This window comes from Hevea brasiliensis, chromosome 1 (genome assembly GCF_030052815.1).
Source record: "Hevea brasiliensis isolate MT/VB/25A 57/8 chromosome 1, ASM3005281v1, whole genome shotgun sequence".
Lineage (NCBI taxonomy): Eukaryota > Viridiplantae > Streptophyta > Magnoliopsida > Malpighiales > Euphorbiaceae > Hevea > Hevea brasiliensis.
This window is the reverse complement of record NC_079493.1, coordinates 126,345,879-126,373,434: the sequence shown is the minus strand read 5'-3', so window position 1 is coordinate 126,373,434 and position 27,556 is coordinate 126,345,879. Positions and strand designations below refer to the sequence as shown.

At 31.6% G+C, this 27,556-nt stretch overlaps 3 protein-coding genes and 1 pseudogene across 3 annotated transcripts; all 4 read right to left on the bottom strand.

Moving 5' to 3' along the window:
• Positions 1-3,210: 3,210 nt before the first annotated feature.
• Positions 3,211-6,084, bottom strand: LOC110662304 (putative disease resistance protein RGA3; annotated as a pseudogene).
• Positions 6,085-10,357: 4,273 nt separating this feature from the next.
• Positions 10,358-14,299, bottom strand: LOC110660862 (putative disease resistance protein RGA3). Its single transcript, XM_021819309.2, has 2 exons — positions 10,735-14,299; positions 10,358-10,600 (listed from the first exon to the last, which is right to left on the bottom strand). The coding sequence occupies exon 1, from the start codon at positions 14,124-14,126 to the stop codon at positions 10,797-10,799; it is 3,330 nt and encodes a 1,109-aa protein (XP_021675001.2). The 5' UTR covers positions 14,127-14,299; the 3' UTR covers positions 10,358-10,600; positions 10,735-10,796.
• A 5,496-nt stretch (positions 14,300-19,795) lies between these two features.
• On the bottom strand, positions 19,796-23,758 carry LOC131182790 (putative disease resistance protein RGA3). Its single transcript, XM_058152101.1, has 2 exons — positions 20,158-23,758; positions 19,796-20,024 (listed from the first exon to the last, which is right to left on the bottom strand). The coding sequence occupies exon 1, from the start codon at positions 23,541-23,543 to the stop codon at positions 20,220-20,222; it is 3,324 nt and encodes a 1,107-aa protein (XP_058008084.1). The 5' UTR covers positions 23,544-23,758; the 3' UTR covers positions 19,796-20,024; positions 20,158-20,219.
• A 466-nt stretch (positions 23,759-24,224) lies between these two features.
• On the bottom strand, positions 24,225-27,152 carry LOC110660854 (DNA-directed RNA polymerase V subunit 5A). The gene is made up of 4 exons (XM_021819295.2): positions 26,792-27,152; positions 26,541-26,717; positions 25,334-25,447; positions 24,225-24,534 (listed from the first exon to the last, which is right to left on the bottom strand). The coding sequence occupies exons 1-4, from the start codon at positions 27,059-27,061 to the stop codon at positions 24,409-24,411; spliced, it is 687 nt and encodes a 228-aa protein (XP_021674987.2). The 5' UTR covers positions 27,062-27,152; the 3' UTR covers positions 24,225-24,408.
• Positions 27,153-27,556: the final 404 nt, after the last annotated feature.

The window sequence follows — 27,556 nt, the reverse complement described above, 5'->3', positions numbered from 1 at the left end:
GGCATTAGAATGCCAAGAAAATACTTAGAAAAATTTTTTAATCGGTACAGACAATTTTGTCCCGTTAAGCCAAACGGAGGGCATTTTGGTCATTTCGCCTTCAGAGGTAATTTTTGGCCGACTTGTCCAGTTAAGTAAATAATTATTATGACATAAAATATGAATAAATATTACTAAAAATTGAATTGAAAATGAGTAGAAAAGAAAAGAAAAAAAAATGAATTAAATGGGAATTTATGACATCACATGATGTCATTAATGTGCCTTCACCCACTCAAGTGTTGACACATGGCATAAATGTGTTTAAAAAGATAAAATGGGCTGAAAATAAACAAAAAAATCAGACCTTTCACTCCCTTTCTTCTTCCTTGCGTGAACCTTCTCCATAACCAATATTTTCAAGCTTTTTCAAAGCTTGATTTTACAAACTTCTACCCAACAAAACCCTAACCTAGCAACATAAAAATTTGTTCTTACATCCTAGTGAAGCTTTTGGGAGCAAAAAAAAGAGGAAAACAAGAATTTGATCAAGTGGGAAATTCACTCCATAAGAGGTTAGTGACCTAAAGCTTGAATTTCACTTAAATTTTATGTTTAAGAACTATAGATGGGTGTAAATGACAAAAAAATTTGATGAAACACCATTGGTATGCTAACCCTAAATTTTGGCAGCCATGGTTAGGGTAATATGGTGATAATTTTTGGAGAGTTAACATGCTAGTGTGGCTGCCCTTAATGTGTATCTTATAAGTGAATTGATAAATGCAATGATAATGCATGGTTTTAAAATGTTGAGTTAGGGTTTGGGTTGAAGAATGAGACTTTGATCTTGTGATGATGGGAGTAGGTTTTAATGGTCAATTAATGACCATTTGGTTTGGTTTGAATCAAAAATGAAGTGAATTGGGTTGTGGGATTTGAGGTTGGAGTGGCTGCCTTATGTGACCTGCAGGTTTGGATGTGAGTCCAGCCTGTTTGGACAGCCATAACTTAAATTGTAGAGGTTCAATTGGTATTTGGCCAATTGGACATAAAACTAGACACATAATGGCACAACTTTGGTGAAGAAACCATGCCCATAAAACCAAACCAAGTGGACCAAAAACTTGCTCAAACCCGGGTGACCTGCAGGCTGTTTCTGCAGAATGACCAAATGAACAGTGATTATTCATTTGGCCATAACTCAATGTAGAAAGGTCCAATTGACCTGAAATTTTACCAGAAATAAGCTGAGATATAGACCAACAACTTTCATGAAGAAACCTACCCTAAATTATGATCAGAACCTATCCAAAAATTGAGTTGCAGTCACTGTTCACTGTACTGTAGATATGGTCAGCCCTGAAAATTTTCAATCCGGCTATTTGTGGTTTTTGGACCATAACTTGAGCTACAAAACTCAAAATGGAGTGATTCAAAAAAAGAAATTCAACTAGACAAAATAAGAAACAACTTTCATGTTGATCATTTTTCCAAATTCCCACTACAACAGTAACTAATGGAACAGTAAATCCAAAGCTTAAAAACTGAAAATTCTGTCCAATTCACATTAAGCTTAGAGATGGTATTGGCAACCAATACCAACAAGTTTAAAATGAAAAATGTGGTATGTTGATGATATTTAAACTAATTTACCTATTGCCAATGCAAAAGTCAATATTTTGGTTGACCAATGAAATGAATAGTAATCATAAAAATTCAATTTCAAAGAATTACATAAATAAAAAGTGTTAAATGCCCTAGTAGGCCTAATGTGATTGGTTTGGATAGGTTGGCATGCCAATAGGGTTCTGTTAGCAGTACTGCATATGGCTTCATGCCATTTTGTATTTTATGGTTTCCCATGCCATTCTGTGACATAATAGCCTTTGGCTATGATATTGAGTTGTTATACTCGGGTTTAATCCCCGATAATTATCACAGCTTATTAGCTGTTCTGTTGCACACCGGGAGACACAATGTGACCGATGGTGTGATAGTCCGAGGTACTTAGTACCCAGTACCAGTTTACCCGTTTATCCAGTCCAGTCAACTAGTATAGGTTACTCGGGCAGTATTAATAAATCTTACCAAACTTCAATTGAATAATATTGCAATAAACATTTGAGACTTAGTTCACCCAAAAATGTAAATATACATTCTGTACACATGTTTTTATTTTATTTTATTTTATTTTATTTTATTTTATTTTATTTTATTTTATATTGTCACCACTAAGCAGAATTGCTTAGCGCGTCGCTTTTGCCACGCGCAGGTACTGGAGACATAGCTGGGGAGTCCAGCAGACCTCATACAGGGTGAGCCTTCATATCTGCACTCAGAGTTCAGAGTCACCTCATATTGCAGTGCATTTGGTAGGACATTAGGCCACTTTTGATATTTTGATATTTTGATATTTTGTATTTTGTAACCTTCTGTAATGTATATTATAAATTCATGTAATCAAGCTTTTGATGTAAGTATCTATGAAATATGTTCAGTAATAAATTGAGCATTTTTCATTGAGTTGACTGTGTTTTGAATTGAATTGAATTTTGAGATACTGAAGTGAATTGAGAAATTGTTGAGTATATATTGGAGATTGATTGAGAATAATGTGATGATATTATTGGGAGTGTTTTTAACGGGTTCAGAAGAACTGTTTTTCCAATTTATAGCCGGCACTCTGCCGGATTTTCTATAAAATTTGCGGAAAAATTTAGTTTTATGAGAAATTATAAATAAATGAATTAAAAGGGATTAATTGAAATTGAAACATGAATTGGGGTTCCGACACACTAAGTGGCATAACTTGCTCGGCTACACTGTAGACGGGTAAGGGGTGTCACACTCTTTCTATGATATCTTCTATTGTTTTCTATGTCTATCTTATGTTCTGTTCCACTATCTGTTCTACTATCTATCCTATGGACTAACTTCTTTACCCACACCCGTCCATGATGTGGGAACCCTTGCTCACTTAACACCACACCCAGGCGCTGACATAGAGTGTCACTTTCGGTGAACGCCCTACACCCTTGCATATTTCTCACTACACCCGGGCTCCGATGTAGTGCGTCGTTAGTAGAGGACGCCCCAACGTTTATATCATTTGAATCCATATCATAAGGTGTGACAAAATTTTTACGCTGGTTGTCACCTATCGCAACCCTCCTCCTTTATCCGGGCTTGGGACCGGCTAAGCGCAAATTATTTAGGCGAAGTTTGGACCCAAATATGCTAGAGAAAAAAAATGGAAGAAGCTCATAGCTATGGAAACACTTAACAGACTTGATCTGTAAGGTGCCCAACTGCCCATATCTTTCAAAACGTCTATCCTAGTGATACTGCTGTGCAAACCTGCATAATTTATAACAAAAATTAGCATATTTCAAAGAAAGGGGCAAAGTAATAGAGAGTTTTTGGTCATTGATTATGATAAGTAGTACTTACAGATCTTTTTTTTATATTGCTTCTCTTTATTCTCTACCTGCAGCTTCAATTCAAATCTTGGACATAATTCCACCCGAGTTATATGCTTTTTAGGAATATGTTCCATCTTTGGCCAATCTTCACCACCTTCTGCGCACCTCTCTTCCAATAATGCACACTCCATGATAGACAATGAACAAGGCGAGGCTGGCAACCCTGATGCTGGTAAGCATACTAGTTTTGGGCACCCATGTATAGATAAACTTTCGAGATTTTGGAGTTCATGGAGACGCATAGGAAGTGATTCAAGGTTGGCACCTGATAAAATCCTCAAATTCTTGAGTGAGCTTCCTAGTTTCTCTACGGTGAAAGATACAAGTGTAGGACATTTGGAAATATACAGCTCCTCAAGAGAGTACAAGTTTTGTAGCCCACTAGGTAGACCCTTCAAAGTATTACACATGTCAATTGAAAGATATTGCAGAGAACTAAGAAGCCACATTTCAGCAAATGACAGCAGCTTTGGACAGCACGAAATTTCCAATCTTTGGAGGGACCAAAGATATTGTACGCCTAAATCATCTTGCAATGCTTTGAGTCTGTAAAAGTCCTTGATTTTGAGTATTTCCAGTGCAGTTAGTGGTTGGAGAAGACCATCAGGTAATAAATCTACTCCCTGGAACTTCAATATCTCCAATGAGAAGAGGTGAGGAAACGCACTGAGCTCAATACTGTCTGATGACAATTCTCTAGCAACAGATCACTTAGTGATGGAAATTTTGGAAGGTTGGTAATGCTGCGGCAGTTTAAAACTTTAAACTGCTCAAGCACAGCGAAATCTCCATGATGAATCTCTTCCCATTTCTTCAAACTTCTCGTCTCTTCGAGCTTTAGTTTCATCAAAGAAGGGAACCCTATCTTACCCTTCCCATAAAACTCATGGCCAATGCTTTCAAGCTCTTCCATCATGCATATGGTGAGATTTTTGAGAAATGGTAGCTGACCAAGAGGAGGGAGGGTTTTATAGTAGCTACAATGGATGAATTCAATGCTCTCCAGATGAGACAGCAATGAATCTCCCATCCAGTTTGGAAACTTGGCACCAGGATATACATCAATGGTTAATTTGCGAAGGTGGGTATGAGGTTCAAGACATTCAAGCAACTCCTCATCAATTGCATCCCTCACACGTCGACTTCTACTCCATCTCAGTAACAACTTGTGTATATATTGCTTCCTCTTCAAGCTAGCCTCCTTTGCATCTTCAATATTAATGATGTCCTCAATCCTATCAATGCAAAGTGTTGCTCGAAGTTCATTGATGTCCTTCAACTCACTGATTCTACTCTCAGCTTCATTTCCAGCAAAAAATCTATGCAGCCTTTGCAAAGAAGTAAGTCTCCCGAAGGATGGTGGGATGGATCTAAGATGCCAACATCCTGACAAATTAAGATGACATAGATTCACCAAATCTTTGGTACCTTGTGGCAAACTAAGAAGCTTTCTGCAATTGAAAGGAATTAGCGTCTGCAGATTACAGATGTTGCAAATTGATTCAGGTAGCTCCTTGATGCCAGTGTGAGAGAGGTCAAGATACCTCATTTGCATCAAATCACCACTTGAATCTGGTAACTCTTTATAGCACTATGACTCATATCCAATGAACGTAAGCATCTCAAAGAGCACAACAAATCATGCGGGACCATCACATTAGAGTTATCACAAAGTAGAAGCATTGTCCACAAGCTTTTTTTTTTTGTGGAAAAGGCCTCAAATTTAATTGATTTAAGTCCATCAACTAACACAGATGAATGCCGAACCTTCTGTGGGATCTTCTGATTCTCAGGCTCCAATATGAAGCACATTTCACCAGCCACTGATTGGGCCAGGTCATGAAACAAGTCATGCATCACAAACATTGAAAGATTGGTTTTGGATTGTTGAAAGAAAGACCTCAACACCAAATCGTCAAAATAGTCAGATGCAATGTCTTCCAAACACCTCTTTCCCTTAGGATTGTGAACAAACCCCTCTGCTATCCACTGCAAGACTAAATTTTCCTTATTGAAATTGTGATCTTTTGGAAATATTGAGCAGTAAATGAAACATTGCTTAAGATGTGCTGGTAGAGAGCTGGTCAAATTCCATCTTCCTCATCTTCCAACTCCAATCTATCACTCTCCAAAATCAACAGCCAATCATCAACTATAATTTTTGCGAGCAGGAGTCCGCCAAAGTGTCCGTGCTGCCAAAGGCACACCTTTACATTTCTTCACAATTTCTTTACCAATTGGTACTAAGTTTGGATGTGCAGTCTCATTTCCATCCATAAATGCCCCTTTGTTTGAACAACGACCAACAAGCATCATCGGGTAGAAATTTCAAATAATAAGGTGGAGATGTGGTCATGATTGCTGCAACATTCTCACTTCGAGCAGTTACGATGATTTTACTTCCCGATGCTCCTGATCTGAAAGGGTGACAAAACAGATCCCAGTAATTCTTTTCCTCATTCCACACATCATCAAGCACAACCAAGAACTTTCTCTCCCTCAACTTATCCTGAAGGGTAATTTGAAGGATATCCAAATCCGTAAGCTCATAACTTTTCTTGTCAGTCGACTCCAAAATTGATTTTGCAAGGCTTTGAGGATCGAAGTCAAATGAGACACAGATCCAAGAATTTAATTATTGCTAATCTTGTCAAATGGGAGGCTAGAGTAAAGTAAAATTTTATAAAGTAAAATTTTTTAAGATAAATTTTTTTTTATAATTTTTAAATTTTTTTAATTTTTTAGTGCTTGGAAGAATGGGAAGATTTTTTTAAAATACTTAAAAGTATTAAAAAGAAAATCTTGTTAACCTATTAATTTGATGGGTTAAAAAATAGAAAATTTTGTAGGTTTTTAAAAACCTCCAAAATTAGAAAATCTTTCACTCTTTCAAACACAATTTCTAAGATTTTTAAATATTAAAAAATCTCTCATTGCTTTAAAAAAAAAAAAATCTTCCTAAACAAAGGCTAAAGGTTTTTAAAAACCTCCAAACCCATATTTTAAAAAACTTTTTATCCCTAAACATAAGTTCAAATTTTTTAAACCTAAAAAAACCTTTGATTATTTTTAAAAAATCTCCTTTCAAATAAAGGTTAAAAGGTGAAAAAGAACTTAATTTATTGAAATGTATGATTGTTAAAATGAGAATAATGTAATAATGTTATATTTTTAAAAAATTATTAAGAATATATAATATTTTATTTAGTTAAAGAGTAAATTTAAAATAAATAGATAAGTTATAAGTAATGACATTTTACTTATGATTTTTTATTTATTTTAAATAATTTTTTTAATTTATAAGTTAAATCAAATATTAATCTACTTATGACTTTATACTTATAAATAAGATTGATTGACTTATAAATCAAATCAAACACTATCTTGGATTAACTTATTCAAATAAAGAGGGACATATTAATATTTTCTACTTTTTAATTATATTTGCTAATATTTAATAATTAAATGCATAAGAATATCCTTTAGTGTAAAAATGGATTTTTTTTTTTTTATATTTAGTTTCGATTGGGATTAAAACTCAAAATCTCATCTCAATGATATTTATTTACTCTAGAGCAACATTGATTATGAAGATTGTTTTTAATGCAACCGGTTTTCAAGTTTGATTGTCATGATTGGATTGGTTCCATTGAATTGGTTTAATTAAATTGAACCGATCAAATTTAAATCAAACCAACCCATTTAATAATCAACAATATAAAAAAGAAAAAGTGAAATTTGATGGAGAGAGAAGAATTGAACTCTCATCCTCGGAAAATATATATTTATATATAAAATTTATTGTTACATAAAATTTTAATACATCAAAATTTATTTTTTTTTATTTTAAAATCTTATATTTGTTGGGTGATGGGCTATTGTATTGGTTGATTCTAATTTTGGCTTAATTTACATTTTTATAATTAATGTAAAATAATTATTTTACTATTAAAATAAAATTAAAAAAAAACTATTGCTTCCTTCCCTCCCCTCTCTAAATTAATCTTTTGTTTGAATTTTAATGGTACAGGAAAAATAGGAGAAATTAAATAAGAGAAAGAAATGAAAAAAAAATTAATTAATTTTATGTGTTTTAGATGTATTATTAGAATAAGAAAAAAATATGATTTCTTTCTAAAAAAAATTAAACAATGTTTATTATTTTTTATGTATATTATATTGTTAAATAGCATTTAAGTATTTTAATATAAATAATATTCATTTCTTCTTGTTTCTCTTTATTTTCTACTAATTTAGAGAGAAATATTTTAATTGAACTACAACTACTGGAAAAATAAAAATTTTCCTCTTCTTTCTTTATTCAAATAAAAAAATTTGAAAAAATAAATTGCCTCCTCTTTTTTCCATTTTTCTCTATCAAAACAAAGGTTACGACAAGAATAAGATGCGTAATACTAGAGTTTTCATATTTTTAATTTAAATTTACTGGTTAAATTACACCACCTTAGTGTTAATTTATGTATTTTTAATTTTTTTATACAATTATTTTTAATTACTATTAAAAAAATTATTATCTAATCTTTAAATTTTAATAAAACTAATTATTTCATCTTTGCATTTAAAAAATATATTATTTGAAAAATACATTATTTGATTCATATATTTTGTTGTGGTTAAATTCTTTCATCCCTTCATCAAAATTTTGTTAGTCAATAAGTTATAATGCCAATCAAATTATAATTTAATCCCTTTATTCTAGTGAAATTTATTAGTTGACTCTATATTTTAAAAACATAATATTTTAAAAAATATATTATTAGATAAAAATAAATTTTTTTTATTTAAATTTACGCATTTTTTTATAAATTGTTGAAGTATTTTAATTTAAGGCTCTATTTATTTTATAGAAAATAATTTTCTAAAAAATATTTTTTGCATTTTCTGGAGTTGGGGCACTCAGGGAAGTTGGTTAAATAAAAAATATTTTTCTAATCAAAGGGAAAACTAAATCATTTTTAAAGAAAATAATTTTTATTTTTTAAAAGAGGAAGTCATTTTCCGTTTTTTAAACTTTGACGAATCAAATTATAATTTAATCTCTTTATTTTAGTGAAATTTATTAGTTGACTCTATATTTTAAAAACACAATATTTTAAAAAATATATTATTACATAAAAATAATTTTTTTTTATCTAAACTTATGCTTTTTTTTTTGTATAAATTGTTCAAGTATTTTAATTTAAGGCTTCGTTTATTTTATAAAAAATAATTTTTTAAAAAATATTTTTTACATTTTTTAGATTTGGAGCACTTAGGAAAGTTGGTTAAACAAAAAATATTTTTCAAATCAAAGGGAAAACTAAATCATTTTTAAAGAAAATGACTTTTATTTTTTAAAAGAGGAAGTCATTTTTCGTTTTTTAAACTTTAATAATCTTATTAAAATGTGAATATATTAATACATACATAAAATAATTACATATCATTAATTTAATATTACAACCAAACAATAGAAAATATTTTCATACATTTAAAAAAAATATATTTTCCATATACAAGTTATTTTTCGTGAAACAAACAGAGCCTAATACTCTAAATATTTTTTTTTTCTCTATTGAAAAATAATTTCTTAGAATATCGCCTTAGTTACTTAAAAATCTAGAGAAATTGATTAATTTTTTGTGCAAAAAGTTTATATTATTTTTTATCAAAAGATTTAAAAAAAAAAATGAGGGGAATCAAAGTGTGGGTGCAAAAGGGAAAAAACGGTGGAGAGAGAGAGAGAATGAGAACGGTGAGAGAGAAATAAAGAGAAAAATATCAAGATAATTTAAGTATAAAAAATAATCGAACGGATTAAAGAGTTAATGAATTAAATTACAATACCAACTAATTAATGAGTTTTATTAAAATAAAAAAAAAAGTAAATAATAATGGTTAATAAAAAAATTAATAAAGTGGCTAAATGATATATTCTTTTAAATATAAAAATTAAATAATTAATTTCATTAAAATTATATAAACTAAATAGCAATTTAAAAAGGAAATGGTAAGGCTTTTGGTAATCAAGATATTCAAATCAATGAAAGATGAGACTAGATGCTTGGTTTATGCTAATAGATCCTTGCTTCTGGGGGAATTAGAATGTTAAAATCCAATATTTAAATTACTAAAATTTTCATTTGTTAGACTTTAAACTCGTGATAAAATATGAGAAAATATTAATTAGAATTATAAATAGAGAAATATATAAAAATTTAAGAATGCAATATTATATATAATATTTATTTATTAAAATTTTTACTATCAATATAAAATTCGTTAAAATTAAAGAAAATATTAAATTATTAAATAAATTAATAAAATTATTTAAATTGGCTAAAATTAATAATGAGAGAAAAGAATTGAATTATTTTTTTCGATTGATAAATTCAATTATTTTAGGTACATTAATTACTAAAATTAAAAATAATATGAAAAATTTAGGATTAAATTAATAAAATTAAAAAATTCAACTAAAATTTAAAAAACTTACAAAGTTTATTTTTTATTAATAATCTATAAAATTATCACTAATTCTAATTAAATTGTTAAAAATATCATAAAATGCAAATACAAATAATAAACAAAGAATATATAAAATAAATGAAATATTTAAAATAAATTAAACATCCTTGTGAATCACTCTATCCATATCTACAAATTTTAATTTATTCAGCAGAAATTATTTTGATTGATTAATTACGTATTAATTATGTTCTCCAAGATGCCTTCTTAAAAAATTTTCCTATGAACCTAGCCCCGCGAAACTTAGTAGCACAAGGCACTTCTTGAATCCTGGGCATGCTAGGCTAGAGGCTTCCCTCCCCCTGTAACTTGACGACAAAAAGAAAAAAAAAAAAAAATCCTGTGCATGCGATTTTGATTCCTCCTTAAGAGAATGGAATTCAACGAAAGGATCATCACAAATGAAAGAGGAAAAGAGTACAAGTCAAGCTCTACATACATAGATGAAGATCAACAATTGAATAAGTTCTAATACAATTGACGTAGATATGCAATGAAAATAACGAAGAAACTCATAGCTCCGGAAACATTTACTGGACTTGATCTATAAGGTGCCCAACTGCCCATATCTTTCAATACATCTATCCTAATGATGCTGCTGCGCAAACCTGCATGATGTATAACCAAAATTAGCATATTCAAAGGGGGAAAAAAAAAAAGAAGGAAAAAGAAAAAATAAAGGGGCAAACTAACAGAAGAATTCTTGGCTACTGATTATGATAGGTACTTAGGTAGTACTTACAGATCCTTCTTCTCTTGCTTCTCTTTGTTTTCTCCCTGCAGCTTCATTTCAAAGCTTCGACATCATTCATTCAAAACACTCTTAATATACTTTTCTGGAATATGTTCTATCTTTGGCCAATCTTCACCGCCTTCTGCACATCTCTCTTTCAGTAAAGCACACTCCATGATAGACAATGAACGAAGCGAAGCTGGCAACCCTAAAGCTGGTAAGCATGCAAGTTTTGGGCAAGATTGTATAGACAAACTTTCAAGATTTCGGAGTTCATGGAGACGCACAGGAAGTGATTCAAGGTTGGCACATGATAAAAGCCTCAAATTCTTGAGTGAGATTCCTAGCTTCTCTTCGGGAAAAGACACAATTTTAGGACATTTGGAAATATGCAGCTCCTCAAGAGAGAATACATTTTGTAGTCCACTAGGTAGATTCTTCAAAGTATTGCACATGTCAATTGAAAGATGTTGCAGCGAACTGGGAAGCCCCTTTTCAGCAAATGACAGCAGCTTTGGACAGCATGAAATTTCCAATCTTTGGAGAGACTGAAGATCTTGTACACCTAACTCATTTTGCAATGCCTTGAATCGGTGCAAGTTCTTGATTTTGAGTTTTTTCAGGGCAGTTAGTGGTTGAAGAAGACCATCAGGTAATAAATCTACTCTCCGGAAGTTCAAAATCTCCAAAGAGGATAAGGAGGTGAGGAAATGCACTGAACTCAATACTCTCTCATGACAATTATCTAGCAACAGATCACTCAGTGATGGAAATTTTGGAAGGTTGGTAATGCTGGGACAGTTCAAAACTTCAAGCTGCTCAAGCACAGGGAATTCTCCATGATCAATCTCTTCCCATTCCTTCAAACTTCTCATCTCTTCGAGCTTTAGTTTCTTCAAAGAAGGGAACCCCTTAATCTTACCATTCCCATAAAACTCACGACCAATGCTTTCGAGCTCTAGCATCATACATATGGTGAGATATTTGAGAAACGGTAGCTGACCAAGAGGAGGGAGAGTTTTACAGTAGCTACAATGGATGAATTCAATGCTCTCTAAATGAGACAGCAGTGAATCTCCCATCCAGTTCTGAAACTTGGCACCAGGATATACATCAATGGTTAATTCTCTAAGGCTGGTATGAGGTTCAAGACATTCAAGCAATTCCTCATCAATCGCATCCCGCACACGTTGACTTCTACTCCATCTCAGCACCAACTTGTGTATATATGGCTTCCTCTTCAAGTTAGCCTCCTTTGCATCTTCACTATTAATAATTTCCTCAACCCTATCAATGCAAAGTGTAGCTCGAAGTTCATTCATGTCCTTCAACTCACTAATTCCACTCCCGACTTCATTTCCAGCAATAAACCTATGCAGCCTTTGCAAAGAAGTAAGTCTCCCAAAATATGGCGGCATGGATCTGAGATGCCAGCATCCCGTCAAATCAAAATGACGTAGATTCATCAAATCTTTTGTACCTTTTGGCAAAATAAGAAGCTTGTTGCAATTGACAAGAATTAGTGTCTGCAGATTACAGAGGCTGCAAATTGATTCAGGTAGCTCCTTGATGTCAGTGTGAGAGAGGTCAAGATACCTCATATGCATCAGATTACCAACTGAATCTGGTAACTCTTTTAGGGAGATGTGACTCATATCCAACGAACGTAAACATCTCAAAGTGCACACCAGGTCATGGGGGACCGTCACATTAGAGTTCTCTCGTGGTGAACTTTTATTGCACAGTAGAAGCATTGTCCGCAAGCTTTTTTTTGTGTACAAGGCCTCAAATGTAACCGACTTAAATGTGTCAACTAGCACAGATGAATGCCAAACCATCTCTGGGATATTCTCAAGTTTCTCTGGCTCCAATCTGAAGCACATTTCCCCAGCCACGGATTGCGCCAGGTCATGAATCAAGTCATGCATAACAAACTTTGAGGAATCGGTTTTGGATTGTTGAAACAAAGACCTCAACAATAAATCGTCAAAATAGTCAGATGCAACATCTTCCAAGCGCCTCTTTCCCATACAATGAACAAATCCCTCTGCCATCCACAACAAGACTAAATTTTCTTTATCAAAGTTGTAATCTTTTGGAAATATTGAGCAGTACATGAAACACTGCTTAAGATGTGCTGGAAGATGATTGTAGCTTAACCTCAAAGCTGGAAAGATTTCATTTTCATTTTCCTTATATTCCAACTCCCATATATCACTATTCAAAATATTCTCCCATTCAGGAACTTCAGTCTTTGCACGCAGGAGTCCTCCAAGTGTCTTTGCCGCTAAAGGCAAACCTCGACATTTCTTTACAATTTCCTTACCAATTGATACTAAGTTTTGATGTGCAGCCTCATGCTCATCTATGCATGCCCTTTGCTTGAACAACAACCAGCAATCATCAGCCGATAGAACTTCTAAATGGTGAGTTGGAAGTGTGCCCATGATTGATGCAACTTTTTTACTTCTGGTAGTTACGATGATTTTACTTCCCAATTCTCCTGCTCTGAAAGGAAGGCGCAACGTTTCCCATTCTCTCTCCTTCTCACTCCACACATCATCAAGCACAACCAAGAACTTTTTCCCCTTCAACTTATCACGAAGACAGTTTTGAAGGGTATCCAAATCCACCAGATCGCAACTTTTCCCATCAATCGACTCCAGAATTGATTTCGTAAGCCTTCGAGGATTGAAATTGAAGTCGTCTGAGACGCAAATCCACTTTCTGAGCTCGAAAACTTTAGTAATCAAGGGATCATTGAATACAAGCTGAGCAAGTGTTGTCTTGCCCAGGCCTCCCATCCCCACAATGGGAAGAACAGCAACATCATTTCCGTGGAACTCATCAGACACTAACAACTTTACAATCTTTTTCGTGTCCTCCTCCCGACCAAAAACCCGAGATTCATCCATCAAGGAGCTAGTCTGCAGTCTCTCCCTGTCCCTGTCCCTCGATTCTGTCAAAGCTACCCCATCTACCTCCCTCAAACCCAGATCAGCCCCAAAATTTGCAATATCATCTAACTTCTCATTGATTTCCTTTATCTTAGGAGCTATCCCAAGTTCTAAAATAGAATCTTTGGATATAGAGGAAGAGTCGGTTACCTTTTTCTGCTGATTAAAGCGAAAAGCTTCTGTTGCAACTTCATGTATCACGTAATCTGCATCAAAGAGCACTTTTTTGAGTTCATTAAGCCAAAATTCTACTGCCCGATCACTGATGCGCTTTGCCTTAGCATCATTAAACATACGTTGGACTTTTGACAGGGTTATGAACAGTCTCCTGAGATCTTTAGCAATATCAAAATGGCGCCCGAATTCTATCAGGGTCGTTGAAGCCAAAGTATCAAGCGCCGTCTGGAAAACAGCAAAAAGAAAAGTCTCTCCAACTACTGCCATTCGCTTAAACAATTAGAAGTTTGGAGATAACCCAGATCGTCTAAAGAGTTGCGCTCTCCTTTTTTTTTTTTTTATGCTGCTGAAATTCGATGTAATTCTATATGCACAATAGAACCATCAAGAAAGGGTGAAAGCAGGCAGCCCCTGAAGACTTCTCAACCAGTCTTTTCTAATCATTTGACATAACAAAACTGCACCTATACATTTTTTAAGAAAAAATAAATTAATTTTTGAGTTATATTTTTATTAATAGAATAATTATTTTGGTTAAAATTGCAAAATAATGATCATCTCAAGCCGTCGAGCTTATTAATTAATTAATTTATAAATTAAATTAATTGACTTATAAATTAAATTAAATATTAGCTTGAATATATTAATTAATAATAACACTGTATTTTAAAAAAAAAAATAATACTGTGTGAATCAACTTATTCAAATAAATAGGGACATATTAATATTTTCTACCTTTTAATTATATTTACTAATAATTAATAATTAAATGCATAAGAATATCCTTTAGTGTAAAAATAGATTTTTTATTTTTTTACATTTAATTTCGATTGAGATTTAAATTTAAAATCTCAGTAATATTTATTTATTCTAGAGCAACATTGATTATGGAGATTGTTTTTAATGCAACCGATTTTCAATTTTGATTGTTATAATTGAATCGGTTCCATTGAATTAGTTTAATTAAAATTGAACCGATCAAATTTAAATCAAACCAACTCATTTAATAATCAACAAAATAAAAAAGAAAAAGTGAAATTTGATGGAGAGAGAAGAATTGAACCCTCATCCATCCTCGGAAATATATATATATTGTTACATAAAATTTTAATACATCAAAATTTATTTTTTTTTTATTTTAAAATCTTATATTTGTTGGGTGATGGGCTATTGTATTGGTTGATTCTAATTTTGGCTTAATTTACATTTTTATAATTAATGTAAAATAATTATTTTACTATTAAAATAAAATTAAAAAAAAAAACTATTGCTTCCTTCCCTCCCCTCTCTAAATTAATCTTTTGTTTAAATTTTAATGGTACAGGAAAAATAGGAGAAATTAAATAAGAGAAATAAATGAAAAAAAAAATAATTAATTTTATGTGTTTTAGATATATTATTAGAATAAGAAAAAAATATGATTTCTTTCTAAAAAAAATTAAACAATCTTTATTATTTTTTATGTATATTATATTGTTAAATAGCATTTAAATATTTTAATATAAATAATATACATTTCTTCTTGTTTCTCTTTATTTTTTACTAATTTAGAGAGAAATATTTTAATTGAACTACAACTACTGGAAAAATAAAAATTTTCCTCTTCTTTCTTTATTCAAATAAAAAAATTTGAAAAAATAAATTGCCTCCTCTTTTTTCCATTTTTCTCTATCAAAACAAAGGTTAAGACAAGAATAAGATGCGTACTACTAGAGTTTTCATATTTTTAATTTAAATTTACTAGTTAAATTACACCACCTTAGTGTTAATTTATGTATTTTTAATTTTTTTATACAATTATTTTTAATTACTATTAAAAAAATTATTATCTAATCTTTAAATTTTAATAAAACTAATTATTTCATCTTTGCATTTAAAAAATATATTATTTGAAAAATACATTATTTGATTCATATATTTTGTTGTGGTTAAATTCTTTCATCCCTTCATCAAAATTTTGTTAGTCAATAAGTTATAATGCCAATCAAATTATAATTTAATCCCTTTATTCTAATGAAATTTATTAGTTGACTCTATATTTTAAAAACACAATATTTTAAAAAATATATTATTACATAAAAATAAATTTTTTTTATCTAAACTTACACTTTTTTTTTATAAATTGTTCAAGTATTTTAATTTAAGGCTTCGTTTATTTTACAAAAAATAATTTTTGAAAAAATATTTTTTATATTTTCTGGATTTGGGGCACTCAGGAAACTTGGTTAAACAAAAAATATTTTTCAAATCAAAGGGAAAACTAAATCATTTTTAAAGAAAATGACTTCTAACTTTTAAAAGAGTAAGTCATTTTCCGTTTTTTAAACTTTGGTAACCTTATTAAAATGTGAATATACTTATACATACATAAAATAATTACATATCATTAATTTAATATTACAACCAAACAATAGAAAATATTTTCATACATTTAAAAAAAAAATATTTTCCATAAACAAGTTATTTTCCGTGAAACAAACAGAGCCTAATACTCTAAATATTTTTTTTTTCTCTATTGAAAAATAATTTCTTAGAATATCGCCTTGGTTACTTAAAAATATAGAGAAATTGATTAATTTTTTGTGCAAAAAGTTTATATTATTTTCTATCAAAAGATTTGAAAAAAAAAAAGAATGAGGGGAAACAAAGTGTGGGGGCAAAAGGGAAAAAACGGTGGAGAGAGAGAGAGAGAGAATGAGAACCGTGAGAGAGAAATAAAGAGAAAAATATTAAGATAATTTGAGTATAAAAAATAATCGAACGAACTAAAGAGTTAATGAATTAAATTACAATATCAACTAATTAATGAGTTTTATTAAAATAAAAAAAAAGTAAATAATAATGGTTAATAAAAAAATTAATAAAGTGGCTAAATGGTATATTCTTTTAAATATAAAAATTAAATAATTAATTTCATTAAAATTATATAAACTAAATAGCAATTTAAAAAAGAAATGGTAAAAAAAATTAAACAATCTTTATTATTTTTTACGTATAATATATTGTTAAATAGCATTTAAGTATTTTAATATAAATAATATACATTTCTTCTTGTTTCTCTTTATTTTCTACTAATTTAGAGAGAAATATTTTAATTAAACTACAACTACTGAAAAAATAAAAATTTTCCTCTTCTTTCTTTATTCAAATAAAAAAATTTAAAAAAATAAATTGCCTCCTCTTTTTTCTATTTTTCTCTATCAAAACAAAGGTTACGACAAGAATAAGATGCGTAATACTAGAGTTTTCATATTTTTAATTTAAATTTACTAGTTAAATTACACCACCTTAGTGTTAATTTATGTATTTTTAATTTTTTTATACAATTATTTTTAATTACTATTAAAAAAATTATTATCTAATCTTTAAATTTTAATAAAACTAATTATTTCATTTTTGTATTTAAAAAATATATTATTTGAAAAATACATTATTTGAGTGAAAAAAACGTGGAGAGAGAGAGAGAGAGAGAATGAGAAGGAGTGAGAGAGAGAGAATGAGAAAAATGTCAAGATAATTTGAGTATAAAAAATAATTAAATGGACTAAAGGGTTAATGAATCAAATTACAATATCAACTAATAAATTTTTTTAAAATATAACGACTAATTAATGAATTTCACTAAAATAAAAAGAATAAATAATAATGGTTAATAAAAAAATTAATAAAATGACTAAATAATATATTTTTTTAAATATAAAAATTAAATAATTAATTTCATTAAAAATACATGAGCTAAAATAGCAATTTAAAAAGGAAATGGTAAGGCTTTTGGTAAGGCTTTCTATTGTGTTAATAGATCCTTGTTTATGGGGGAATTAGGGCCTGTTTGGTTTAACTGTTGAATACAACTGATAGCTGCTACTGTTAGCTGATAGCTGATATTGATAGCTGATAATAGCTGTTTTATAATAAGTGTTTGGTAAAATTATGTTTAGCTGTTACTGTTAATATGTGAAATGACTAAAAAGGTATATATCATATAATTTATTTTATTATTTAAATAAATATAAAATTATAAAATTATTACATTATATTATTTATTTTATTATTAAATTAAATATATAATTATTAAATTAATATATTATATTATTTAAATAAATATATAATTATTAATTTTTTATATTATATCATTTATTTTATTATTGAAATAAGAAAATAATTATTTTTTAAGATAATTAAATAATTTTAAAAGTATAAATAAAATAATTATTATTGTTATTAGAAAAATTTATAATTAATTTTAAGTTTTTGGATATAAATAAATATTTTATATTTTATGTTATTAATAAAAAATATTTTAACAAAGTTGAAATACGTTAATTAAAATGTTAAAATTATAAATAAAAAAATAAAAATATTAATAATATTAATTTTTAAGTTAAATAAGGAAAAGGTAATATGGTTAAAATAAAAAATCAAATCAAATCAGTTATCAGCTGATGAGAAACAGCTCTAAAAATATAACTGATACAAATTGCAGTTGATGGGTATCATATCAGCTGCCCATCAGCTATCAGCTCTATTTTTTTAAGTTTGTCAAACACTATAATTTATCTATTTAAGTGTCTATCAACTATCAGCTGCGCCTAATAAGTAAATCAAACACCCTCTTATAATGTTAAAATCCAACATGTTTGCAGAGACGGCAGTCCGTGTGCTGATCGTCTTGCGGCGATTCGTTCATCTTGATTTTTCTGATTAAACTAATAGTAACAAACTGGATTTGTGTAATTACCATGGGCTAAGATTATTCAATTCATTAATTATTAAAAACGCAAACGTGAATAATATAAATTATTATAGGCGAAACGAGTAAAAAATTCAAATTTTGGTAACATTTTTTCAATTTTAATCAAATCCAATTTTAACAATTAATTTAATTAAATTGTTCAATTAATAAAAATAATTTAAATATTTTATTGCATTATCCATTTTAGTTAATTCTTTTAATTTTTTTTACTAATTTTATTCTTAAAATATAAAAATAACACTTTTTTAAATCAAATAAAATATTAATTTTATTATTTTTTCTCTCTTTATATATATATATATCTTTACTTTTTTTTTTTAAATATGTATCGTTTTAAAAGTTATAATTAAATTTTTTATGATTATATTATTTAAATTTATCTAATATTTAAAAAAATATTAATTAGAATTATAAATAGAGAAATATATAAAAATTTAAGAATGCAATATTATATATAATATTTATTTATTAAAATTTTTACTATCAATATAAAATTCGTTAAAATTAAAGACAATATTAAATTATTAAATAAATTAATAAAATTATTTAAATTGGCTAAAATTAATAATGAGAGAAAGGATTTGAATTATTTTTTTCGATTGATAAATTCAATTATTTTAGGTACATTAATTACTAAAATTAAAAATAATATGAAAAATTTAGGATTAAATTAATAAAATTAAAAAATTCAACTAAAATTTAAAAAACTTACAAAGTTTAGATTTTTTTTCATTTAACTATTATTATAATACTATAATATATTATAATCATATAAATATTTATTTTTTATTAATAATCTATAAAATTATCACTAATTCTAATTAAATTGTTAAAAATATCATAAAATGCAAATACAAATAATAAACAAAGAATATATAAAATAAATGAAATATTTAAAATAAATAAAACATCCTTGTGAATCACTCTATCCATATCTACAAATTTTAATTTATTCAGCAGAAATTATTTTGATTGATTAATTACGTATTAATTATGTTCTCCAAGATGCCTTCTTAAAAAATTTTCCTATGAACCTAGCCCGCGTAACTTGGTGGCACAAGTCACTTCTCCAAACCTGGTCATGCCAGGCTAGAGGCTCCCCTCCCCCTGTACCTTGACGACAAAAAGAAAAAAAAAAAAAATCCTGTGCATGCGATTTTGATTCCCCCTTAAGAGAATGGAATTCAACGAAAGGATCATCACAAATGAAAGAGGAAAAGAGTACAAGTCAAGCTCTACATAAATAGATGAAGATCAACAATTGAATAAGTTCTAATACAATTGAAGTAGATATGCAATGAAAATAATGAAGAAACTCATAGCTCCGGAAACATTTACTGGACTTGATCTATAAGGTGCCCAACTGCCCATATCTTTCAAAACATCTATCCTAATGATGCTGCTGCGCAAACCTGCATGATGTATAACCAAAATTAGCATATTCAAAGGGGGAAAAAAAAAAGAAGGAAAAAGAAAAAATAAAGGGGCAAACTAACAGAAGAATTCTTGGCTACTGATTATGATAGGTACTTAGGTAGTACTTACAGATCCTTCTTCTCTTGCTTCTCTTTGTTTTCTCCCTGCAGCTTCATTTCAAAGCTTCGACATCATTCATTCAAAACACTCTTAATATGCTTTTCTGGAATATGTTCTATCTTTGGCCAATCTTCACCACCTTCTGCACATCTCTCTTTCAGTAAAGCACACTCCATGATAGACAATGAACGAAGCGAAGCTGGCAACCCTGAAGCTGGTAAGCATGCAAGTTTTGGGCAACATTGTATAGACAAACTTTCAAGATTTCGGACTTCATGGAGACGCACAGGAAGTGATTCAAGGTTGGCACATGATAAAAGCCTCAAATTCTTGAGTGAGATTCCTAGCTTCTCTTCGGGAAAAGACACAATTTTAGGACATTTGGAAATATGCAGCTCCTCAAGAGAGAATACATTTTGTAGTCCACTAGGTAGATTCTTCAAAGTATTGCACATGTCAATTGAAAGATGTTGCAGCGAACTGGGAAGCCCCTTTTCAGCAAATGACAGCAGCTTTGGACAGCATGAGATTTCCAATCTTTGGAGAGACTGAAGATCTTGTACACCTAACTCATTTTGCAATGCCTTGAATCGGTGCAAGTTCTTGATTTTGAGTTTTTTCAGGGCAGTTAGTGGTTGAAGAAGACCATCAGGTAATAAATCTACTCTCCGGAAGTTCAAAATCTCCAAAGAGGATAAGGAGGTGAGGAAATGCACTGAACACAATACTCTCTCATGACAATTATCTAGCAACAGATCACTCAGTGATGGAAATTTTGGAAGGTTGGTAATGCTGGGACAGTTCAAAACTTCAAGCTGCTCAAGCACAGGGAATTCTCCATGATCAATCTCTTCCCATTCCTTCAAACTTCTCATCTCTTCAAGCTTTAGTTTCTTCAAAGAAGGGAACCCCTTAATCTTACCATTCCCATAAAACTCACGACCAATGCTTTCGAGCTCTAGCATCATACATATGGTGAGATATTTGAGAAACGGTAGCTGACCAAGAGGAGGGAGGGTTTTACAGTAGCTACAATGGATGAATTCAATGCTCTCTAAATGAGACAGTAGTGAATCTCCCATCCAGTTCGGAAGCTTGGCACCAGGATATACATCAATGGTTAATTCTCTAAGGCTGGTATGAGGTTCAAGACATTCAAGCAATTCCTCATCAATCGCATCCCGCACACGTTGACTTCTACTCCATCTCAGCACCAACTTGTGTATATATGGCTTCCTCTTCAAGTTAGCCTCCTTTGCATCTTCAATATTAATAATGTCCTCAACCCTATCAATGCAAAGTGTAGCTCGAAGTTCATTCATGTCCTTCAACTCACTAATTCCACTCCCGACTTCATTTCCAGCAATAAACCTATGCAGCCTTTGCAAAGAAGTAAGTCTCCCAAAATATGGCGGCATGGATCTGAGATGCCAACATCCCGTCAAATCAAGATGACGTAGATTCATCAAATCTTTTGTACCTTTTGGCAAAATAAGAAGCTTGTTGCAATTGACAAGAATTAATGTCTGCAGATTACAGAGGCTGCAAATTGATTCAGGTAGCTCCTTGATGTCAGTGTGAGAGAGGTCAAGATACCTCATATGCATCAAATTACCAACTGAATCTGGTAACTCTTTTATGGAGATGTGACTCATATCCAACGAACGTAAACATCTCAAAGTGCACACCAGGTCATGGGGGACCGTCACATTAGAGTTCTCTCGTGGTGAACTTTTATTGCACAGTAGAAGCATTGTCCGCAAGCTTTTTTTTGTGTACAAGGCCTCAAATGTAACCGACTTAAATGTGTCAACTAGCACAGATGAATGCCAAACCATCTCTGGGATATTCTCAAGTTTCTCTGGCTCCAATCTGAAGCACATTTCCCCAGCCACGGATTGCGCCAGGTCATGAATCAAGTCATGCATAACAAACTTTGAGGAATCGGTTTTGGATTGTTGAAACAAAGACCTCAACAATAAATCGTCAAAATAGTCAGATGCAACATCTTCCAAGCGCCTCTTTCCCATACAATGAACAAATCCCTCTGCCATCCACAACAAGACTAAATTTTCTTTATCGAAGTTGTAATCTTTTGGAAATATTGAGCAGTACATGAAACACTGCTTAAGATGTGCTGGAAGATGATTGTAGCTTAACCTCAAAGCTGGAAAGATTTCATTTTCCTCATATTCCAACTCCCATATATCACTATTCAAAATATTCTCCCATTCAGGAACTTCAGTCTTTGCACGCAGGAGTCCTCCGAGTGTCTTGGCCGCTAAAGGCAAACCTCGACATTTCTTTACAATTTCCTTGCCAATTGATACTAAGTTTGGATGTGCAGCCTCATTCCCATCTATGAATGCCCTTTGCTTGAACAACAACCAGCAATCATCAGCCGATAGAACTTCTAAATGGTGAGTTGGAAGTGTGCCCATGATTGATGCAACTCTTTTACTTCTGGTAGTTACGATGATTTTACTTCCCAATTCTCCTGCTCTGAAAGGAAGGCGCAAAGTTTCCCATTCTCTCTCCTTCTCAGTCCACACATCATCAAGCACAACCAAGAACTTTTTCCCCTTCAACTTATCACGAAGACAGTTTTGAAGGGTATCCAAATCCACCAGATCGCGACTTTTCCCATCAATCGACTCCAGAATTGATTTCGTAAGCCTTCGAGGATTGAAATTGAAGTCGTCTGAGACGCAAATCCATTTTCTGAGCTCGAAAACTTTAGTAATCAAGGGATCATTGAATACAAGCTGAGCAAGTGTTGTCTTGCCCAGGCCTCCCATCCCCACAATGGGAAGAACAGCAACATCATTTCCGTGGAACTCATCAGACACTAACAACTTTACAATCTTTTTCGTGTCCTCCTCCCGACCAAAAACCCGAGATTCATCTATCAAGGAGCTAGTCTGCAGTCTCTCCCTGTCCCTGTCCCTCGATTCTGTCCAAGCTACCCCAACTCCCTCCCTCAAACCAAGATCAGCCCCATCTTTTGCAATTTCATCTAACTTCTCATTGATTTCCTTTATCTTAGGAGCTATCCCAAGTTCTAAAATAGAATCTTTGGATATAGAGGGCAAGTTGGTTACCTTTTTCTGCTGATTAAAGCGAAAAGCTTCTGTTGCAACTTCATCTATCACGTCATCTGCATCAAAGAAAACTTTTTTGAGGTCATTAAGCCAAAATTTGACTTCCTGATCACTGATCTGCTTTGCCTCAGCATCATTAAGCACACGTTGGACTTTTGACAGGGTTCTGCGCAGTCTCTTGAGATCTTTATCAATATCAAACCGGCACCCGAATTCCATCAGGATCGTTGAAGCCAAAGTATCAAGCGCCATCTGGAAAACAGCAGAAAGAAAAGTCTCTCCAACTACTGCCATTCGCTTAAACAGTTAGAAATTTGGAGATAACCCAGATCGTCTAAAGAGTTGCGCTCTTCCTTTTTTTTTTTTTTTTTTTTTAAGCTGCTGAAATTTGATGTAATTCTATATGCACAATAGAACCATCAAGAAAGGGTGAAAGCAGGCAGCCTCTGAAGACTTTTCAACCAGTCTTTTCTAATAATTTTCAGAGAAATTTCCTAGTTAGTTCATTTGATATGACAAAACTGCACCTATACATTTTTTAAGAAAAAATAAATTAATTTTTGAGTTATATTTTTATTATAGAATAATTATTTTGATTAAAATTGCAAAATAAAGATCATCTCAAGCCGTCGAGCCTTCTTAAGTTTGAGCCTTTCAGTTATTGATTCTAAGCCCAAAACATGCTGAGCCTTTCTTGGAAGGTTGGAGCTGTGAACCCGGAAGAAATTATCATTTACAAACCCAACACTGTACTATAATAGCCAACTTCATTTGATTGGCTAGTGAAGGCAGCAGGTGGCAATTTGTCCAGGTTAAAATTGAAGTCAATCATCAAACAGTAATCATGATCCTGATAGTGGCAACTGGCAAGCACCAGTTAAAATCCAGGAAGCTTGCAGAATCATTGAAAATCATTGAAAATCAAGCTTAGAATAGGCTCCATGGCAATTGTCAGAAAGTGATGCCCAGGAAAGATTTAAAGCAAAATTCAACAATCTTATCATATCAGGGTGCAGGCAAATAAGGAACCTGTGAATTATGAAATATTCAACTCTGCACTCATTCCCTTAGTGATCTACTGTCACTGTATCTAATATCTAATAATACCATAAATGGTAAAATGCCATCGCCGCTAAAGGTAGTGCACAACATCAAAGCATCATTTAACACAACGGTAACTGACAAGGGAATCAACAAGTCCACCGCCGTAAGTAATTTTCACCACCTGCCCCTTCTCCAATCCATAATATCGTGCAATAGCATCAGTTTCTAGCATCCTTGGCAACTGAAAAGAAGAGAAGAAGAATAAGAAACTTTTCTATTGTGTGCTTTTGCTTGATCAAGCATATAACCCACAACATGTGCAGTAAGATGATGGAAACGCTAATATAGAAAACTATGGATTAATTTCTGACACAAAGCCAGGATAAATATTGCATCTAAATATAATTTGTACTTTTCAGTATAATTATTATTAATAGTAATGTCAGGGATATGTTTGACTCTAAAGTTGCATGCAGTAACACAGTAGATGAGGCAATTTTAAATTGTTCGGATGTGTGCGCGTGTTTGTTCCCTTCTCCAGTAAAGAAACCTTTGCAAGGTTTTGTGTTGGAAGGCAAAACAATCATTGGCTGGGTCTTTACTTTATACTGATCTGAACTGCTGAACCCTGAACCATCCCTAGCCTAATTACTCCATTCCTTACAAACAAATTAAACATGTTCAAACAGAAGTCCATTGTAACATAGATGTAGGATGACCGAGTCAATGGATCCTAATAGTCATTCTGAGTCTCAGCGCCAGGGTGCTACCACCACCCCCACGTCATTAAAAAAAAAAAATGGGGAAGAAGGGAAACCTCACAATAACGTATCTAAATCAGTATGTTTATATGCTTCATCAAGTCCTAGAATCATAAGGGAAGAACAAATTTATGGTAATAATTTGTAAAATCAAGGTGGATTGAAAATGTAGTATAAAATGATTGTGTAGGAAAATTCACGCAGAGACATTAATGTTGGCAAATGAAAGCAACTATGCTCCACTTCTAGAAAAAAAATCACAGAAATCAACATAATTACCTGCTTGTCTTCAGTCTTATACTTGTTCAACAGCTGTTGCTTCAGTTCAGCAGTCAATATCTCATGCGTTGGCTGTATAACATGCTTGGTGATATTCAACAGCAATTCAGTGATCTAAATACAAAGCAAACTATTTGTTAACTGATAATTTATTGATAATTTAGTAACTTTGGATTCAAAATATCATGCGAAAATCACAATTGAAGCATCCATGGCTATGAAAAATATTGTCATATCATCGACATTGATGAAAAAGGTACTCGCCTGATCTAAAATAGCCGAAATCATCAGCCTTCAAATGTCATACATAAAATGAAAAACAAGGAAACCTAACTAGCAAGAAAAGGAACAATAAATTTCTATCTATTCGGAGAGGGGGGAAATAGGAACTCGATGCTTTTATTAAGGGTGAGCATTCGGTTCAAACCGAACTGAACCGAATTGAATCGAATTAAATTATAAAAATCAAATTATATATTTTAGAAACTCAACCGAACTGAAATTAATGAAAAATCGAATCAAAACGAACCGCTCTATTTTGGTTCGGTTAGATTCAAACCGATCAGTTTTGATTTTTGATTGATTTTTTAATTTAGACTTGATTTTCAAGTTATTTGATCTAATTTTACCTTTGGTTTGAAGCTAATAACTATTAATCAATAAAATTAAACAATTTATATATAAAAAATGAAATATAATTCATAAATTTCCCATAAAAATAAATTAATTCAAAAATCAATTTGGTTCAATTTGAATATATAAAATCACTATTCGGTTCGGTTCGGTTTAACTAATTTTTTTCCCTTCAAAACCAAACCGAATCGAAATTTTTATAATATAAAATAGAACCAAACCGATTGATTTTTAAAATCAAATCGATTGGACTGAATTGATTCGATTCGATTTAATTTTTCAATTTGAACCAAATCTACTCACCCTTAGCTTTTATCATCTGCACTTTTAAGGCACGTATTAATCATTAGGTTACAAGCCCAATGACAAAAAAGCATTTTTATTTCATTCAGCATTATACATGATTAATAAAAATGGATTTTACTCCAACATAATCAATGAGAAATGCCTTCAAAGCTCATCCACATGTTCAAGGTGTAAAGAGCTATATTATGAGCTAGTAAATTATCATCTTACAATACAAATAGCACCAAATTGAACATTGAAACATTGGAATTTAATCAGGAAAACTCACTTGAAAAATCTCAACTTTACATTGCAATTTATCCAACTCTTTTCGTGCAAAATGGTTCATTTTGCTTTGCACGATGAGCATCAACCCATGTAAACTTTCTTTGTTTGGAATATGGCTAAGAAGACCACGTATAGCTGCCGTTCTGATCTCATCTGACCCCAGGAAGACAACCAGTATCTGATACATAAAATAATATATTATTACAATATTACTCATAATAATCAAGCATACAACACGCTCGAGGAATCCACCTTTTTGTGCTGATTAGAGCGCAGAGAGGCGGAGATACGGAGGCGTTCGAGGTCAGGTTTGTCACCGAACTCGACACGGAACTCGGCGAGCGAGCGAGTAACCTCTGAGTCAGCCACATCATAGCCTCGGTCTCGTAGCATTTCCAGAACCGTCCTCCGAGAGAGGTAATACCTACGACTCTCTACGCTACCTTGGTCCACAAACTCGGCCATGCAATGGTTCGCACCGCCGCAGCCTCCGCCATCGAGGCCACCATAACGACCGTCCATTGCTATTCTCTCTCACAAACACACTATGCGTGTCTCTTTGAAGAGGAAGAGAATCCGAAACGTCTTATAAGTTGACTGAGTGGGACCCGTGGACCCTATAAATTATTAAAATGCGGCGTTGTGTCAGTTCAACGGCGCTTTTTGTGCAGCGTCCAAACGAAGAATTAAAATAGCACTCTTTTTTCCTCCTACATGGGCCAATTTCAGCCCATTATCCTTACGGCCATTGGACTATTAGCCCTTAGCTAGGTGAAAATTAGGCATCTTGCCGTATAGAACCGTAAAAATATTGGGTAAACTTGCAATGGAACCGGCCACTGTCTAAATTAAATTTTGAATCAGATTAAAATCAATTCAGCATACTTAAAACTAAAATTGAATTAATTATAAGCAATTTTGAAATAAATCGAAATTGGATCAAAGTCAGTTCAATTCAATCTAATTTCACACTAAAATCAATGTTTTTTATATAAAAAAAAAAAAAAAAACACCATT